The 19,336-nt window shown below is 35.8% G+C and overlaps 2 protein-coding genes and 1 long non-coding RNA gene across 8 annotated transcripts in view; 1 reads left to right on the forward strand and 2 right to left on the reverse strand.

The window, feature by feature from the left end:
* Positions 1-380: 380 nt before the first annotated feature.
* On the reverse strand, positions 381-7,855 carry LOC147831351 (uncharacterized). The gene is made up of 3 exons (XR_015523866.1): positions 7,693-7,855; positions 5,169-5,274; positions 381-1,541 (listed from the first exon to the last, which is right to left on the reverse strand). It is a non-coding gene; the product is annotated as an uncharacterized LOC147831351 (long non-coding RNA).
* On the forward strand, positions 7,284-14,699 carry zmp:0000001084. 4 transcript variants are annotated; one of them, XR_015523847.1, is made up of 3 exons: positions 7,284-7,495; positions 10,717-13,279; positions 13,932-14,699. XR_015523847.1 is itself a non-coding variant. In XM_087307607.1 (2 exons), exon 2 carries the CDS (start codon positions 10,860-10,862, stop codon positions 11,790-11,792), a length of 933 nt encoding a protein of 310 aa, XP_087163733.1. In that variant the 5' UTR covers positions 7,296-7,495; positions 10,717-10,859; the 3' UTR covers positions 11,793-14,699. The 4 variants fall into 4 exon arrangements, 1 of the variants encoding a protein (XP_087163733.1); XR_015523848.1 differs by having other exon boundaries at positions 7,296-7,495; positions 10,717-13,498; positions 13,737-14,699; XR_015523849.1 differs by having other exon boundaries at positions 7,296-7,495; positions 10,717-13,484; positions 13,737-14,699.
* Positions 14,700-14,714: 15 nt separating this feature from the next.
* ints11 (integrator complex subunit 11) overlaps positions 14,715-19,336 on the reverse strand; it is a 23,659-nt gene continuing 19,037 nt past the window's right edge. For 2 of the 3 annotated variants that reach the window (XM_087305730.1, XM_087305731.1), the window contains exons 16-17: positions 17,497-17,626; positions 14,715-14,840 (exon numbers count right to left, since the gene is read on the reverse strand). In XM_087305730.1, the coding sequence (XP_087161856.1) occupies positions 14,784-14,840; positions 17,497-17,626 (187 nt within the window). In that variant the 3' untranslated portion in view covers positions 14,715-14,783. 3 annotated transcript variants of the gene reach the window in all.

Raw genomic sequence — 19,336 nt, forward strand, 5'->3', positions numbered from 1 at the left:
GGGGATAAAAAATAAGTATTGGACTGTGACCTGCAAGACACGGTATTACTTTCTATTTATGGTTTAATCTTTTTCTCCTTTTTTTTAGATTTCTGATCAAGTTATGTCAGATTTATTAATGTAGTGAATCATCTGATTTTCACTGAGCAGGTGTATTATTCATTAATGTTAATTATTCGAATTCTCGAATTCGCTGTTTGGGGTCGAATGATGATAGTTAACGTTACATCATCATTACGTTAGTGAACCTGCAGGCTGCATTTTGCTCACATGGCTGCGGGAAAATAAATAAGAAGAGCGGAGCTGCTGCAAAATAATGAATAAAAAGAGTGAAGCTATGGTCAAATAAATAAATAGATGAAAAAAAAAGTGTGACTGCTGAGAGTGCAAGTAGCTAGGGACACCGGCCCTCAAGGCCAAAAAACGGACTGGCCCACCGGGAATTCTTCTGGTGCTCCCGATTAGCCAATCCGGGCCTGTGCCATTCTGTGGTTTCACAAAAAAAAAACGAGCGATGTATCTTGCAATTTTAGAAGCAAAGACACTTCCGATGTGAGTTAGTCCCCCGATGTAACATTCAGTCCAATCTCAGAAGGAAACATAAATAGTTTATGTATTGCCATAAAAGTGCCAATACATATGATTTCATACGATTTCATTCATATGAATACAAACTGGCGTCACTGTGGCACAGCGAGTAGCACGATTGCTTCACAGCAAGAAGGTTGCTGGTTCAAGCTTCGGCTGGGTCAGTTGGCATTTCTGTGTGGAATTTGCATGTTCTCCCTGTGTTCACATGGGTTTCCTACCAGTGCTCTGGTTTACCCCACAGGCCAAAGACATGCACCATAGGTGCGGTTGAATGACATTTGTCCTGGGAGCACTGTAAAAATGTGACGTCGGTATTGACCCATGCAATATCTAGTGTATATATCTATGATTTGCAATCATCGAAAAGCATATGGGAAAATCCTATGGGGAGTAAAACTAGCGAACTAGTTTTATGCTAGCAGCTGATTGGCCTATAAGGTGACATCATATCCACTCTATAGGGAAGAAAAAAGGTTCCTACTTCTGTTACATGTGTTTAAAACAACACAAGAAGTAAGTAAAAGATCATTCTAAATAAAGATAAATCACAGTTTACTGGTACTGACACTTTAAGCCTGCTTTACTCCACGGTCTTTGAATGAATCCGCGCAAGCATGTTGACTCTCCAGAAGCCAAACAAACAGCACCTGACCTCACATGCTTTCCAGAAAAGCCTAAGCTTCTCTTGAGCAGGTGGCGAGAGCGGGAAACACCATCTGCTCCCGTTTATAGATCAAATTCACAATATTAGATTCAATGTAGTCTTCTATTAAATGGTCTGCTTACGTTCATCATGTTGTTAGATGAGAGCTCACGTGTACCGTATATGGCAGGATGTTATGGAAGGATGTCACTTTCAGTTTCTCTCGAGTTTGCCGTTATTCAACAATTATTCCATTCTTACACTTTCCCTTCCGCCTTCACATGCTCGAGTTGCTAAGGGGGTCTGCCTAAAAGACAAGGTGAAAGGTCAAAGCATGTTGCACATCATTAAGTAGTACAAAATATGCGTACAGTTGAAAGAAAAATTTTTGCCCTCCTGTGAAATTTGAATTATTTTTAAAACATATTTTATTCATCTTTATTATTTAAATATACTTTATATATTTTTTCCAATATTTTTTTTTTCTGGAGAAAGCCTTGTTCTTTAGTTTGGCTGGATTAAAAGCAGTTTTACATTTTTTAAGGTCAATATTATTAGCCTCCATAAATGTTATTTAGATACTATTGTAACTTTTATTAATAGACTGAATTTTTAATGTATTTTTTATTATATTTTAACTTTAATTTATAGTTTTTTTTCATAATGTTTATGATATATGAGCAATATCACATAAGTAGCAGTGCAATATGGCTGTATATCGGCACTAGTGGGCGGCGTGTGTTAGCTCGAGGCTACAGGCTGAATGCCTTAGTGTCCCACCGGTGCCAATATAAAGCCATATAGCACTGCTAGGAGTGTGATATTGCATTTATACAACAGTTTGACGGCCTTATCGTGTATATAAATAAGAAAATCAAACAAAAAACGCCTAAAATCCTTTTGTAAGAGGAACTACTTTCTTCCGCCATTCAATACATCTGCAGCTGATGATCAGAACAGCAGAAACTATTGCTCATTTACCAACGTCACTTTAGAGATAGTATTTGAATGATTCTCTAGCGTAATGTCTAAAGTGATGACAAAAAGGTGATTTTACTCACATTTTAAGAATAAAAGGCTGAACTGCATTAAATATCAATGGTCTACAGAGATTTCCCAGTATTTCTGTTGCAATCGGGAGATCGCAATAAGTAACCCTGAAAAAGCCAACACAAATCAAACACTACCAGATTACTTTGGTATAAATAGAGCTCTACAAAATACAAGAGAGAGAGAGAGATCGACTCATCTGTTTTAGATTGATTTGGTCAACTGTGGTTTGAAATTTACGCAGTTTTTCTCCTCTAAAGACTTATTATGTGGTCTCTGTCGCCATCTTGTGGCAGAATGTCAACTGTCTTTGCAGTGCTCAGTATGAAAGAATCTTCAAAATAAATATTTTTTATTAGCACGTCAAATTAAAAACAATCCCCTCCTGTTTTTATATTATTTAATTTTAGTTAGCACATTTAATTTTAAATGTAAAACATATTTTAATTATCTACAAAAACCTAACATGTATTGATAAATTTAGATCAGACATTATCCATTTTACTACTGATTTATTTTTGCAGTGTAACACCGGCCATGTGTTACTTTCTAAAGATGTAAACAATAATAGATATGTACAGTATGCAATTAAAATGATTCATAAATACCTACAATTTTATTCAAGTCAGAAATGTTGTAAATAATTGTAATATTAAAATATCTTAATTCATAAACTGAACAACTAAACATTGTATATTAGATCACTGATGTTTAATTTAACAATGGCAGGTCAGTGCATTTCACAGGGAATTTTAATATGGATTGCAATGCATAATAAATGCATTAAAAAGTATGATACATTATATTTATATAGTGATTCCAGCATTTCTTTCCCAGCTCAATTTATGGATAATAAAATAATACATTTAGAGACAAAGAAGTGGAAGTCAGTGCAAAAGCTTTTCATAAATAAGTTGCATTTCAGAGCCATTTTCCGACGTGAATGCCAAGTGGTTCTACACAAAAGCGTGGAATGTGATGTGGTTGTGTTCACTGAATGTGTCTGTCACTACATAAAGGCCATCAGACACAATGCCGCCCTTAAGCCAAAACACAAATCTCATTCAAACTTCACTGCAGCCTTTTTTCGTTCAGCTAGATGCTATTTACACGCTTTATTTTTAGCATTTATACATTTATCGATGAACACAGAAAGATACATGAAACTATATAGATACTACATGAATTAGTTTTACTTTTGTTTTGCTTTGATGTTGTTAATTGTTTTATCAAGTTGAAATTTATCAATTATTTTAGAGTTAAAGTTTTTTCAAATATAGCACAATAATAGCATAATAATGTTGGCCTTGAAAATACAATGAAATAAAATTAAATATTTGTTGTATATAAAACTGGTTCAGGGATGTTGCTTTTAGTATATCTGTAAATTAGGTTTTGGCGCCTTCTAGTGTCCAAAAAAGTTGATCTGAAAGGGATCGTTCACCCAATAATGTAAAATTCTTTACTCATCCTTTATTTTAAACCTTTACGAGTTTCTTTCTTCCATTGAACACAAAAGAAAATATTTTGAAAAATGATGAAAATCCGTATCCATAGACATCCATAGTATTTGTTTTTCCTACTATGGATGTCAATGGTTACAGGTTTTTGCTTTCTCTAAAAGATATTCTTTAGTGTTCAACAGAATAGAAAAAGCACTAATTAAGGTTTGAAACCACAACAGGGTGAGTAAATAGTGAATATATTTTCATTTTATGGTGATCTCTTTAAGCACAACATTGAAACCTATTTTGAAGTTTCGATATTAAAGTCATAATTATTAGTCCCCTTCGAATTTTTTTCTTTATTTTCAAATATTTTCCAAATGATGTTAAACAGAGCAAGGAAATTTTCACAGTATGTCTGATAATATTTTTTCCTCTGGAGAAAGTCTTATTTGTTTTATTTCGGCTAGAATAAACGCAGTTTTTAATTTTTTAAACACCACTTTAGGGACAAAATTATTAGCCCCTTTAAGCCATTTTTTTTCGATAGTCTACAGAACAAACCATCATTATACAATAACTTGCCTAATTACCCTAACCTGCCCAGTTAACCTAATTAACCTAGTTAAGCCATTAAATGTCACTTTAAGCTGTATAAAAATATCTAGCCAAATATTATTTACTGTCATCATGGCAAAGAGAAAATAAATCCATTATTAGATATGAGTTATTAAAACTATTATGTTTAGAAATGTGTTGAAAAAATCTCTCAGTAAAACAGAAATTGGGAGAAAAATAAAACAGGGGGCGAAATAATTCAGACTTAATAATTCAGACTTCTACTGTAACTGATGGCAAAAAAACAGCTATTGAACCACTCACGTCCATTCAGTAAACTTCTAAACTCAAGACCATCCTTCACTTCAGGGGTGGCTCAGACTTACTCTAAAAAAATAAAGGTTCTATGTTGGCACTGATGGATCCATGAAGAACCTTTAACATCCATACATGTAGAATATTTTCATTTCACAGAAGATTCTCTATTGTTCACAAAAAGACATCACACGGGTTCAACGGCGCATAGTGGTTGCAAAAAAACTTGCAAGGTTGCATTAGCAAACATGTCGTGTTGTGCGGTAGGATGCTAAATTCGTCCAAAAATAGAAAACTTACATTTTACTATACACCACACTGCTTTTAATGCCAACCCCAGACTGCTTTGACTAACAGCCATCAGAGGAGCTGAATGGAGTAAAGACCTAATTAAAAATGGTCAACACTGCAGTTCTCATTTTATATCAGGTTCATGCTTTGCTGAATCATATTCATTACTCATTTTTGATTGCAGCAATGATTTCAGCAACAACAGTTAAATATGGCTAAATAAACTGCCGACACTGAATGCTTAGAATGAAATGTAAACATGTATGTTCACATACCGTGACGTACAGGTGCAGTTCTCTGTCAGAATGCAGGAGTTTTGCTTGCTGATGATTATCCAGGCCTTGCACAGCTCAGTCTTCTTTCCTTGTCTTTGTTTTGAATCTAGTTATCATGGAACAATATTTCTTGCACATGACCACACAGAACAACATTATAGACATCCAAAGACTTGTAGGCCTTTAACTTCTCTCTTGTAAAAACACTTGGGGCTCTATTTTGACGGTCCATGCGCAAAGCGCAAAACGCAGGGCGCAAATGCTTTCAGGGCATGTCAGGACGCGTTTTTGCTAATTTAAGGACAGGAAATCTGCCTTGCGCTTCGGCGTATGGTCTAAAAGGGTTGAGTTTATTTTCTTAATGAGTTATAGGTGTGTTTTAAGAATAAAATAATTAGAGTCTCATCTCCCATTCCCTTTAAGAGTCAGCTGCGTCGCGCCAAGAGCGCATTCACTATTTACAGGACGCAAAGTAATTCTAAGTGAAAAAAATTAGCCTTTCACAAGCAAACAGTTAACAGTTGACAGTTTTTAACAGAAAATTGTTAAACAGAGCATCTGCTGCGTGAGAAGGAGAGATAATGGATCACTTTCACTTTCGCTCTTGGATAGGGAAACCTTTACACAGAGACATCAATTATAGTCTATAAATAAATACTTTTGTTTGTTAAGCGCAAATATTAGTTTCAAAACTATTTCTAAATTCAGTTCTAATTTCCAGCAAACGAATAAATGAATAATAATAGCAAAATGTGTTATATCCTAAAACACATGCTGTGCCCCAAATGGTCTAAAACCTGACAGGTGGGCAAATCTAAGCTCGTTTTTAATAAAACAAATATAAATATGGATATAATAAATAACACTGCTAATAATAATAACATTATACAAAAGCAAATTGTTATGAATGAACTGAAAAAGCCTCCCGAGATGAAGACATAAAAGCAGTGATTTTTCATATTTATGTAGGGTAGAAAATAATATGTTTTGTAATATTTTAATCCTTTATATTTATATTCTATATCTATTCTTATTATATCCTATATATATCCTTAATATTTACATTTTTCATATGTAAAGATATTTGCCTATTGCTCTCTTGCGTGTATTAAGCAGTGCGTAAGCGAGGCGCAACTCTGCGCCAGAGTTTAGACCAGGTTAGTTTTGGTCTAATGAAAAATCTATTATAGTTTCTCAAAATAGCAACGCGCCAGCGGTCCGCCTCAGAACGCCTTCCTTTTTAGACCAGAACGCCTATGTGCGCAAAAATGAGCGCTAATGCATTTGCTATTTAAGCAGCATAGCGCAACGCCTCAAAACCACTCTTGCGCCAAGCTGAAACTACCAAAAGATTACTGCGTCACGCCTTGCGCCACACTGCGCCGTGTATGATAGGGCCCTTGGAGTTTCAATGAGATCGTTGTGTATTTTGGGCTGGATGCTTGGCCATTTCGTCTTATCTAATATCCATTGGGAGGGTGCTATCGCAAATGGACCTGTCAGATGAACGCCGCTCACTTTATCGTTAAGTTTGCAGAATAACTGTGCTTATCACTGAGAAACAAGCTGTTATAATACACTGAACTCATTATGTAAATAATATATTATATATAATTAATATAACTTATCTATAATACAACAAACTCTGTACCGCATCTGATGTCATTTTTTCGCTGTAAATGCTAGCGCTCCTGTTTTTTTCTGCAACCTCGTTGCGTGCGCATCCTGAATGTTTATAAAATAGTATACGTCTATTTAAGTTGAAAATTCCACAATCGAGACAACACTATTCTGAAGAATGTTGGACAAAAAAGTAGCAATAGTAATAAATGATTAAATAATGGAAATTAATGGCTGTTTTTTACCCAACATTCCAACAGTAGGTTATATCCACCTTTGAGTTCAACTAAGTAAAAACTCAAACAGGTATGAAGGAAGTGGAGACAAAGGAATAAACAATTGTAAACGAATGAGTGAATGATGACAAGAATTTGATTTTGTGGGTAAACTATCGCTTTAAGAGTACATTTCAGCACCCACTTCAGAAATATAGCCACAATATGTTCAGTGGAACAATGAAAGCATAATTTCCACGTGCTGATATGTGTGCATGTCCCCCTCCTCGCCCTCAAAACACTGGGGGAAGCTGCACTTTCTGGATTTCCTGTGCTGTCTATTCACATCACTGCATAAAACCACAGTCTACAGAACAAGTTTCCACCAGCAACACATAAACAGCTTACACAAGGCTTGAGATGAAAATAATCAGCGTTTCTGCTTCTGATTTGTGCTAATTCTGGGTTTTCTTCAAGGACTTTTTGAACACGGTAAGGAGGTTTAATTAAAATACAAGTGATGCTGTTTTCTGTGTGTTAATTTAAAGTAAGTTAGCCACTTGAGCTTAGGATAAAAGTTTCAATGGAAAATGAATATAAAATTGAGAATATGTTCTTATTTTAATTCATTCGTTTTAAAGGAACAGTTCTTGTTCATGCTATCACGTGTGAAATGTTGATTAACTTACCTCAAAAATGTTAGCCGAATGTTCTTAAAAAGTGAGGCGCTTACAAGTAAATGGGTCGACCCAAAAATACTCTGTTTGAGATGCCACAAAGCGTGCAAGATACGACGACCCATTTGCTAGCTCGTTAAATAAACGTTATTACATTTATTTATTACGTTTCTATGACAACGTGACGTCGCTAAGCGTTATTATTAAAAATACCGCGAACACAACTCTACAGTACAATTAATAGATGCTGCAACACGGAAATGTGTGATTTTTAAAAGAAAATTGTAAGCTTATTATTTCCTATTTTATATCACTTTGGAAGTGACCTTATAGGCTATTTTGGTAACACTTTACAATAACAGTACATGAATTATTAATATGTGAAGTAAACTATGAATTAATCCCTGCTGAAAAATCCAGCTTAAACCAGCCTAAGCTGGTTGGCTGGTTTTAGCTGGTCGACCAGGCTGGTTTTAGAGGGGTTTTGGCCACTTCCAGGCTGGTTTCCAGCCATTTCCAGCCCGATCTTAGCTGGTCAGGCTGGGAGATGACCAGCTAAAACCAGCTTGACCAGCCTAGCCAAGCTGGGAGTCCAGCCAAAACCAGCTATATCCAGCTTAAACCAGGCTGGTCAAGCTGGTTTTAGCTGGATTTGGCTGGTCATTTTCCAGCCTGACCAGCTAAGAACAGGCTGGAAATGGCTGGAAACCAGCCTGGAAGTGACCAAAACCCCTCTAAAACCAGCCTGGTCGACCAGCTAAAACCAGCCAACCAGCCTAGGCTGGTTTAAGCTGGATTTTTCAGCAGGGATGAGTTAAGGCGCGTGCTGATCTGGGTTAACATTAACCACATAAGTCACATGAGATTATGTGTGAGTATTGGCTACCTTAATTACTAGTACATGTTGTTAATTAATGTATTAATTAACATTTAAGTTTAAGCTAAACGTAACCAACATGAACCCATGAGCTATTATTATGTAGTGAATTTGCTTATTTAACTCATCCTTAACATGAACTCCCTGTGTGAAAACTGGTCATGTTGATGTCAACAGAACACTTGTCTATTGTTGTTCAGTGTAAGCGCGGTGGACGGATGTGCGTTCATGAGTTAAGAATAGGTTAATGAAGATGTGCCTCTCCAAGTAAAGTCATGAGATAATTATACATTAAAATATCATGAGTTCATGATGGTTAAATAAAGCATAAACAAATGTGGTAATTAATACATTAATACACAAGTAATTAAGGTATTCACACATGAACTCATGTGACTCAGTGTGGTTAAAGTTAGTTCATTACTAGCACATACATTAACTCATCATCAGTTCACAGTAAAGTACTGTTTACCCACATAGAAAAATTTCTCTGGTCCACACTATCAGCTTGGCCCACATGCTACAGTGAATTACAGTACATTAGTGGACCAAGTCTGAACGCCAGACAATGGCCAAACATGGACCATATCTGGACCAGATATGTTGGTGCATCACAACCAGCAATGAAATTGATAAACCCATGAAGCATTGTGCTTTTATCTTGAAGCAATCTGATTGGTAGAATTTTTTTCTTTATTCAAAAATATTAAAAATGTATTTTAAATTTGGGTCAAGCTAGGCCAAACTTGCATGGCCCACATATTAATTATTAACATCTGGCCCAAATATTGTGTGCTGCTTTAAAGATGATGCCACCTCTTCCAAACCTGGGCTACATTTGCCCCACATGCCGTATGCCAGTGCCACATGAATGCCTGCTGTGCCAGCTTTACGCCAAATCTGGGCCAGAATTCTTTGCTTCCTGGGTAGTTAACATATTAACACATCATTAATCATGTACTGTTATTGTAAAGTGTTCCAATTTTTTTTAAACAAGCAATGATCGTTACTAACCTTAGCCCACAATTAAAACTACTTCAAATAAAGGAAAACGTTATATTTAATTTGGTAACATTAACTAGGTTTATTTATTAGCATTAGATAAGAATGAGCAACATATACTGCACTTATAAATCTTGATAAATATTTTTGAAACATAAATATTAGAGTTCATCTTAGTTCACAAAAAATTTGTAGCCTATTTATGTTTAAATATTTTAATGCCAGCTAAACTAGCATCGCTAAATGGAAGTTTACTGTGAACTGAAAAATGAAATAAATGAAAAAAAAAATCATGAAATATTTCTCAAATTTAAACTACTAATAAACTAAAAATAATAGTCATAGTAATTCTAATTATTGTATTTGCAACATTCTACCAGAAAAACAACAACAACATATAAACAATAAACAATACAGCGAATAAAAAGTATTTCATCCCAAAAAAGTCTAAAATGGCTGGATGGTTGATTTCAGTCAAGAAATATGTCATTCACTTAGTTCTCCAGATTTTTTTCTTTTGTTTATTAAAAACATTTCACAAATGTACAAACTTTGCCATTGTCCTTGTCATTAGCCCTACTGAACCTACAGTTTTTATAGTTTTGTTATGCTAAAAACTGTTAAAAATGTTTTTTTTTTCAGAAATAGCAAATTTCAGTTATCATTCACATCCGATTGATTAAAAACATGAAATTATAAATAAATTTCACAAATAAATACTGTTTTACAGTAGCCCCGATGTTTGTCAGTCCTGTCACGTTTGCATTAAATTTAATATAATTTCATAATAAAATGCGTGCATTACACCTTTAAGGCTATGACTCAGATGAATTAACATTTGATGGAGGATAAGCTGACTGATCAAGGATGCGTTTATCATTGAATTGTATGATTTAATGGTTATTTTTGTATACTTTTTCTGAGGAAAACAAGTTTAAAGGTCAGGCCCTGTTACATTTTCATAAGTGAAAATGTCCGTTTCTGGTAGAACGTCCTGTTTAGTAATAAATCTTATGCAACAGATGGTTATGGTTTATCTGGTATTTATCTTTTTCTAAACCATGTTTTCCAGCATGCTTCAACAGAACAAGATCTTCACACCTTTAAATAAACATCAAATGTCATTAATGTGTTTTTTTCCCACTATTTTCTAACAGAAAAATCACCTCTATACTGATAGGGAACTGAAAACCAGTCTATCACCCAAAACAAGGAACAATACAATAATGCATTCACTGCCGTTCTAGCAAGTCTTGAGAGCTGAATCTCGAAACCTCTTTATGAACAAAAGCAACTCAACATGATGGAAAACGCCACCTCCGTCCACAGCGATGTGAAATTCCTGCTCTTCCAGCGCTACCTCTTCCCACCCGTCTACATCCTGGTGCTGGTTTTGGGATTGATCGGAAATCTGGGAGCGCTGTATTACTTCATCTTCAAAATCCAGCAGAAATCGCCTTCGAACATATACATCATTAACCTAGCGGTGGCTGACACGCTTTTCCTGTTCGCCCTGCCCTTCCGCATTCACTACCACCTCAACGACAGCAACTGGATATTCGGCGATGCCATGTGTCGCATCACCGGCACCATATTCTTCGCCAACATGTACATTAGCATCACCTTCATGACCTGCATCTGTGTTGACAGATACATCGCCACCCTCCACCCTCACACTTACCTTCGACTTCGCAACACTTGGCTCACTGCGCTGGTGAGTGGAGCAGTTTGGCTGGTCTCTGGGTCGGCCATGTTGGCCTTCATGCTAACATGCCCGTTGTCAACCAAAGAGAAAATGTGCTTTGAGGGATTCACGTCAAAAGAATGGAGTGATTTGGCGCCCTACAGTGTATGCAGCCTCATCTTTGGATCCCTTCTTCCTTCTGTGGTCATTTTGGTTTGTTACCCACTCGTGGCCCATCGAATCAGCCAAATCAAGAATTCGACCGCCCGTGGAGCTCGAAGGATCATTTATGCCATCCTGGCCATCACCATTCTGTGTTTCCTGCCTTACCATGTGGTCCATCTAGTGCACCTTCTGTCACGCTTGAGTGAAAACCAAGAAGACGACTGGATTTACTTTCTGCGTAGGGTGACCATGGCTCTGGTCAGTCTGAACAGCCTCTTGGACCCGATATTGTACTATTTTGCCACTGGCCACTACAAGTGGAGGCTCAAAAGGCTGAGGCTGAAGAAGAAAAAGGGGGTTTATTCCATTTCCAATGGATTTTGAGGGAAATCAATTTCCAATTAGAGAGCTCTGTGCCATGTAAGACAAGTGGGCATCTAAACAAATAAATAAAAATAACATGTCCATCTGCAATGGCAACTGCAAAACAGAAATGTGGACTCTAGTTTGACTCGCTGCAAGTTTGATTAAAGGTGCTGTAAGTTTTGGACTCTTCTCAAGCATAAAAAAAGACGTTAACATGTGTGCAGATGTTTTAAAAATGTGTTAACATACATGTTTATCCGAATAACAATGCTAAAGTCAGTTATTCTCCTTTAAAAATTCTAGCCGGCAGCTAGCTCTATGCAACTCTTACATGGTTGCCCACTGAAGCGAGGTCAGTACCTGGATGGGAAACATGGGAAAGCTTGGTTGCTGCCGAAAGTGGTGTTAGTGAGGCAAGCAGGGGGGCGCTCAACCCGCGGACTGTGTGTGTCCTAACGCCCCAGTATAGTGAAGGGGACTCTATACTGTTTAGTGAGTGCCGTCTTATGGATGAGACATTTAATTGAGGTCTTAACTTTCTGTGGTCGTTAAAAATCCCAGGACGTCCTTCGGAAAAGAGTAGGGCATACCTGCCAACACTTCTGTTTTTCAAGGGAGTCTTCTGTATTTCAGACCAATCTTCTGTATTGTTCTGTCATTAGGAAAACTCCCAGAATTCCACCCCCCTTAGCTTTTTGGTACAGTCCAGCCAGCTATTTGGTACTGTCCCCATGTGCAACCATCTCCACACCTGCTCCCCGCTCTTTAGTTCCTGCACTGTCGCCTCGCCCCCTCCAGCTCTTCACTACTTTGAGTGTCCAGGAAAGCGTAAAATAAATATAAGAAATTATTCTTATTAAAAATGAGCGTTCTGTGTTGAAAAATCTTTGTTTTGATTGGTGTAACTCCGCCCTCTGCCAGCTTACCCAATTATATTTCAACACCCCTGGTTGCATTGGCGGAAAATACAGCACATTTCATTTCAGTTTTGAAGGCTGCCTCAATGTATGTGGGAGCGGCTGAAATGCGACCTTTGGAATACTGTAGTAGCCTCTGAAATGAGACATAGATTTAGAGTTAGAAAATTCCACAGTGTTTTTGAATTCGCAAACAATATAAATATTACAAACGTAAACATTAGCTAAATAGCTTACAGCAAGGTTTGATCGCCCGGCTCGCTCCTGTTGGGGTTGTCAAACTGGCAACCTGGGTTTACGTAGAGTCATCGTTGGAGGAGAAGCCGGTAAATAAAAACCCTCTCAAATGTTTTGAAATTGGACTGCAAGATCTAGTTCAACCACTACGGTGTCAATCCATAATTTTTAATTCATAAGTGTGCAACTAAAGTGAAAAATATACAACATAAAGCCATATGTGATGATTTGACTTGAGTAATTTTTTCCCCTTACATAAATGTCCTAATACAGTGCAGCAATATACAAGACAGAACTGTAGACTTGACTTATTGAGTTTTTTTTTTGTTCTTAAATGATTGTATTACTCCAGTGCAAAGATGTCCAGAAGAGTAGATAATTCGTACACTCTCAGAAAAAAAAGGTCCTAAAAAGTCAAACTGGAGTCATTATCGTCAACACAATCTAGCAGCAATTTCTACTATTTTTAGCTAATTAGTTGCTCATTTGTATTATTTATTCATACGTTTTAGTAAAAATGACTCAATCCCCAATGATGGTTGGGTTTAGGGATGAGGTTTGAATGAAATTGTATGTATTCATACACTCTCAGAAATAAAGGTGCAGGAGCTGTCACTGGGGCAGTCCCTTTGCAAATGGTACATATTTGGACCTAAAGGGTCCATAATGGTACCTCAAAAGTACTTTTTAGATACATTTGGGTACTAATATACACCTTTGAGGTACCACTGTGGACTCTGGGTACGAATATGAATTTTTTGAAAAGGTACTGTCCAAGTGACAGCTCCTGCACCTTTATTTCTGAGAGTGTATGAATACATACAATTCAATTCGTATGAAAAAAAATGATAGTTTTTAGAAGGAGGCCCACCCCTAAACCCAACCATCATTAGGGGATGAGTCATTTTTACTAAAAAGTATGATTAAATAATACAAACGAGCAACTAATTAGCTAAAAATAGTAGAAATTGTTGTTAGATTGTGTTGACGATAATGACTCCAGTTTGACAAACAGTGGGTCATTTTTTACTCACAACTGTGCTGCATTGCAAACATATACAACATAGAACTATGAACTCCAGTTTGACGTTATGTAACTTTAAGTCAATTTTTTTTTTTTTTTTTATAAATAACTGTGCTAATGCAGTGCAAAACAAACCAAATAAAACTATTTTATTTTATAAAGTCCATTCTGACATACGTGACTCTGGGCTACAGTGCAAATATACACAATACAAAATGATGTATAACTCCAATAACACTTTTAAAAATCGTCCGTCAGTTTTTGTCAATACATAATTGAACAACAGTAGAGACATTTGAAAAGTAATTTGATTTCTGGTAACTCTGGGGCAGGCTGCATATTTAATTGTACAACTACAAAGAAATATAAAAAATAGACTGTATCTTAAAGGAACATTTTGTCAGGCTTTCTCCTCATAGTATTGTGCTAATACAGTACAAAACCGAAATATGAAAACCTATTGAACCTCTTGTAACTATGAGTTGGGGATTCCCACATTAATAAAGACTTCATTCTTAGTTCTTGTAATTTTAAGTCAGGTTTTCCCCCACAGTAAAGAGCAAAAACAATTGAGAATGACTGCTATTTTAAATAAGACACAGAAAGATTATATGCGGAGTTATATTGAGTCAAGTTTATGCAAGTTTTGGGTTGTGTGTGCATGTGCATGTGTGTGAATGCATCTCATTTCATGTCAATCCTTTTATACAGATATTAAGATCTAAGAAATAAATATATTTTCACAAATGACAGACTTCTTGATTCATTTTATAAAAAAAAAAATCTTTATTTATTTTTAACTAAAGAAAAACATCAGTTGAGCTTCAGCAGTCAAGAAGGCAGACCTTTCTTCAACAATGTAGACAAGAAACTGCCCAATTCCTCATCCTGAGGGAGACACATTTAAGACAATTACACACATATACGTCAAGATGGGATCTAAAAGATTATTTACCAAAATAAATACTATTATTGTATTAACAGCAGCATAAATTACCTGGCAAAAGTCTTGTCGCCTATCCAAGTTTTAGGAGCAACAAATAATAACTTGACTTCTAGTTGATCATTTGGTATCGGAAGTGGCTTATATGAAAGGCAAAGGCCTCTAGATTACGCTTATTTTACCAAAATAAAATATGATCATGCCTTGATTTTTAATTATTTAATCAGGACAGTAAGGTCTGACTTCGCTCAGACAAAAGTCTTGTCACTTAACAGAAATAATGTCCAGTATAGAATATAAAGTCATGCTGCAGTGGAAAAGGAATGAATATTGTGTTTGACTCCCATGAGCTTGGAGGACTGCATCCATAAATCTTTGCACCGACTCAAATCACTTATTAATAAAGTCATCTGGAATGGCAAAGAAAGCGTTCTTGCAGGACTCCCAGAGTTCATCAAGACTCTTTGGATTCATCTTCATTGGCTCCTCCTTTATCTTACCCCAGACATGCTCAATAATTTTCTTGTCTGGTGACTGGGCTGGCCAATCCTGGAGCATCTTGACCTTCTTTGCTTTCAGGAGCTTTAATGTGGAGGCTGAAGTATGACAATGAGCGCTATCCTGCTGAACAATTTGCCCTCTCCTGTGGTTTGTAATGTAATTGGCAGCACAAATGTCTTGATACCTCAGGCTGTTGATGTTGCCATCCACTCTGCAGATCTCTCGTACGCCCCCATACTAAATGTAACCCCAAACCATGATTTTTCCTTCACAAAACTTAACTGATTTCAGTAAGAATCTCGGGTCCATGTGGGTTCCAATAGGTCTTCTGTAGTGTTAGTGATGATTGGGTTGCAGTTCAACAGGTGATTCATCTACTTTCTGCCACTTTTCCAAATGATAGAAGTCAAGTTATTATTTGTTGCTCTTACAACAGGGATTGACGACAAGACTTTCGTCAGGTAATGTATAAATTAGAATACGAGTTAATCAATATCTTCAAACGCATGCATCATTTATGCTCAGTGTTTATTTGATCAAACATATTGTAAAATGTTGCAGTAAATAATAATAATTTTCAATTTAATATAATGGACTAGCAACATTTTTATCAATGTCACATGATCCTTCATAAATAATTCCAATATGCAGAATTATTATCATTGGCAATACTGAAAATGACTTTGTTGTCCAATATGTTTACAAAAAAAAAAGCTGTTGCATGAACAAAACACAAAAGAGCAGCATTTATCTGAATCTTTTGCAACTACCTAAATGTCTAAATGTCTTATGAGGATAATTAGTTTGGTGGACGAGGATGTTTATTTTATAGGTTACTAGATTGTGAATAGGGTTGCAGCTGGAATATATGCTGGATAAGTTGATGGTTCATTCCGCTGTGGTGACCCCTGATTAATAGAGGGACTAAGCCGAAAAGAAAAATGAATGAACGTATGTATTTGTGAATGATTTTGAATTGAACTTTCCTTGGAAATTTATCGAAAAATACTACCGGGATTCTTGTTATCTTTTAAGGATATCCTGTTGGGTTTTTTCATTACTCCTGATGATAAAAGTAAGGAAAATTTCATTATTAATCTCCTTCTAATCCTTGCTAAATTCCATATACACCGCTGTAAATTCTCTCAGCGTAAACCTTGTTTTATTGTTTTTAAAAAAGGAAATTCAAAAGTACTTTAGAACTATTGCTTCCTCTAAAAATCTTAAAGCCATTTTAACTTGTTTTCCTTTTTTAATTTTCTTAATACATCATTTTATATGATTTGTTTTTGTTGTTTTTTTCTCTTGTATGTGCTTATTTGATGCTTTACTTCTCTGTTAAAGTCATGTACACTCTTTGTATGATGTTGTTATTGTTACCCTGATATTACAAAAAAAAAGTAAAAAAAAAAAAAAAAAAAAAAAAAAAAAAAAAAAAAGGAATGTATTTGTGAACTATTTTGTTCCCGTTTTAAAAATGTGGAGGTACTTTTTTTATGCATCGTCTGTATTTTGAAGCCATACATTGTTTTATTTAACAGCGAGGACCACAATAGAAACAAGCCCAGGGCTTTATTGTGTTATTATCCTCAACAGTTTTTATTTCAAAACGTATGGAACACAAGTATTTTTGTACAGCTTATCTAAAATCTGTAAAATAAAATTCAATTCAATTCAATACACTCTCACTTTAAAATTCTATTTAAAATGAAATAAGCACAATGTCAATTTCGGGGATGTTACAGTGTAATATTAAAAGGTGTGTTATAAGATGAAGCGTGAAACCACAAACTTTTGTTTGTTCGTAGTTGTTGCTATTTTAACTGGCGATTGTGACGCACTGTGGCATCTTCTGACTGACCCTGCGTATAACCCATGTTTGTTTGGAAACATAAGGGCAAACATTTTTCCTAGTGGGGGCGACGAGATGCTGTAAATTCCACTAGACCAACCACAAGCCTCAAAAAAACAAACATTTCCACATAAACCCAAAAGTGATATTTTGCAATGGTAAAAATTCCTAATATTACTCCTGTTCAAAAACACCTTTAGGAAATAATGTTGTGAATGAGCATATAGCTGAGATTTGGGTTTGTTAACCTGATAGCTCCAGGAGAGCAGGATGACTTTGAGATTTGGCTCCTCTGCTGAAGACGTGACTTTAATGACGATGGATTCCACGATGACGGTGCCGTCTGGGACGTGCTGGATGCTGTAACTCTTTAATACACTATATAAGGGAATAAAAATGATATTCACTGGTAATGATAATCCTTTTTTATGATGATGATGATGATAATACTGAGTGACAATGACAGTGAACTGTACAGTATGTGCCCACATGTACTGACATTTGCTGTGGCTTGAGAGGTAAAAGTGAGCGTTTGGCTGAAATTGCTAATCCAAGCCTCAAAATACACAAATGACAAGACGGCCATTAGTTAAGACGCATTCAACAGCTTTTTATAGTTGTTAGATTACTAAAAACAGCAACAAACAAAAAAATGTGTTAATTGGCCATCGGAAAATGTGAGTCTCAAGTCAAGAAGTGTTTATTTTGATGCTGTTTTGTGAAGCTTTTTGAGCGATTCATAAAAAAAAAACTAGTTCAAAACTAATTTTTATGAATTGAACATCAGATTTTATGTTGACCAATTGAAATAAATTTGAAGAAAAGCCCAGAGAGATAAACGATTATTGGCTTTTCTTATTTCAGATGAAAGCAAGTGGATTTTTATTAATATCTTCAACCCCTTTCCAGTTTTTTTTTTTTTTATGGCAGTGAATGGTCATAAACACTTTCATCAAAATACCTGTGAATCCCAAGAAACAACTAAAAGATTTCTTTAAAGTAATGTTTTAAAATTTTTTTTACCAATATAGATGTGCTTTTGTCTTATATATATATATATATATATATATATATATATATATATAGGGTTTGCGATTGGCTCTCACGAGTGGACCAATCAGAAGAGGATGGGGGTTATGGTTATTTAAGCAATCCAGTGATGACTTGGATCGGATTGAGGGGGGGATCCTTGTCTCTCGTTGATGCTGTGTGTTTCTGTGTGACATTTCTGCCTGTCCTGTTCTCTGGTTCGTTTTAAGAGTTTTGAATTGTACATCTGTTCAGAATGTCCCATACTAAACTTGCTTAAATGTACTAAAAGGGAAGTGAAAGTGAAGTACGTCACATGACTTACATTTTTACACACACGCAGTTGATTCTCTGTTAATCCACTAGGTCAGAAGCGGGTGCTACTCCGTGTATGTTTGTTCCAGTGAGTGCAGTTGAGTAAGGGGCGTGTGACGCCGAAGGTGTTTTTTTTTTCCTATTTACAAATTTCTCTTCAGTTATTTAGAGGTGGGGGAGGGATTAGTTAGCGGGTGTTTCACTTGTTATTTTCTTTGATTTGGCACCGCTTATTTTCCTTCCCTCTATCAGGTTTGGTTGTTTACTTCATATTGCATTTATTGTACACATTTGTAAATGTTTTTTGGGTGATTTAAATATTCTTTTCCTTTATTGTTATAAAGCGACCCACTTTTTGCCACGCTGCTGTCTGTGTCGATTTATAGCAGCTATCGTCTCAGGGGAATTCTTAAAATATTGGATTGTCAAAATTATGTTATGTCCTTTTCATCCTCTGAGCCACACAGGGTGTGACATAAGTATTAAGTTTAATATATTGTATTTTTATTAATTTTACTCTTTTAACATTTCTGCCCTTTGCTTATTTTTCATTCTAACATCAAATGTTATATTTACATGCAAATCGTAATTTTATTTTTATTAACCATGTAATATTTTTTAACCTTTTAAAGTTGCACTATGCAAATTTTGTCAAACATTGTTGATATTTGAAAGCACCAGAACAAGCATGCCCCTTTTTAATATATCAACTATAGTTACTAGACACACCCCTTTACTGCTGAT

This window comes from Danio rerio, chromosome 23 (assembly GCF_052040795.2).
Source record: "Danio rerio strain M-AB ecotype USA chromosome 23, GRCz13ab, whole genome shotgun sequence".
In the NCBI taxonomy this organism is placed as follows: domain Eukaryota; kingdom Metazoa; phylum Chordata; class Actinopteri; order Cypriniformes; family Danionidae; genus Danio; species Danio rerio.

Coding starts and splice junctions, on each gene's coding strand:
- zmp:0000001084 (XM_087307607.1), top strand. CDS start 10,860: ATGATGGAAAACGCCACCTCCGTCCACAGCGATGTGAAATTCCTGCTC.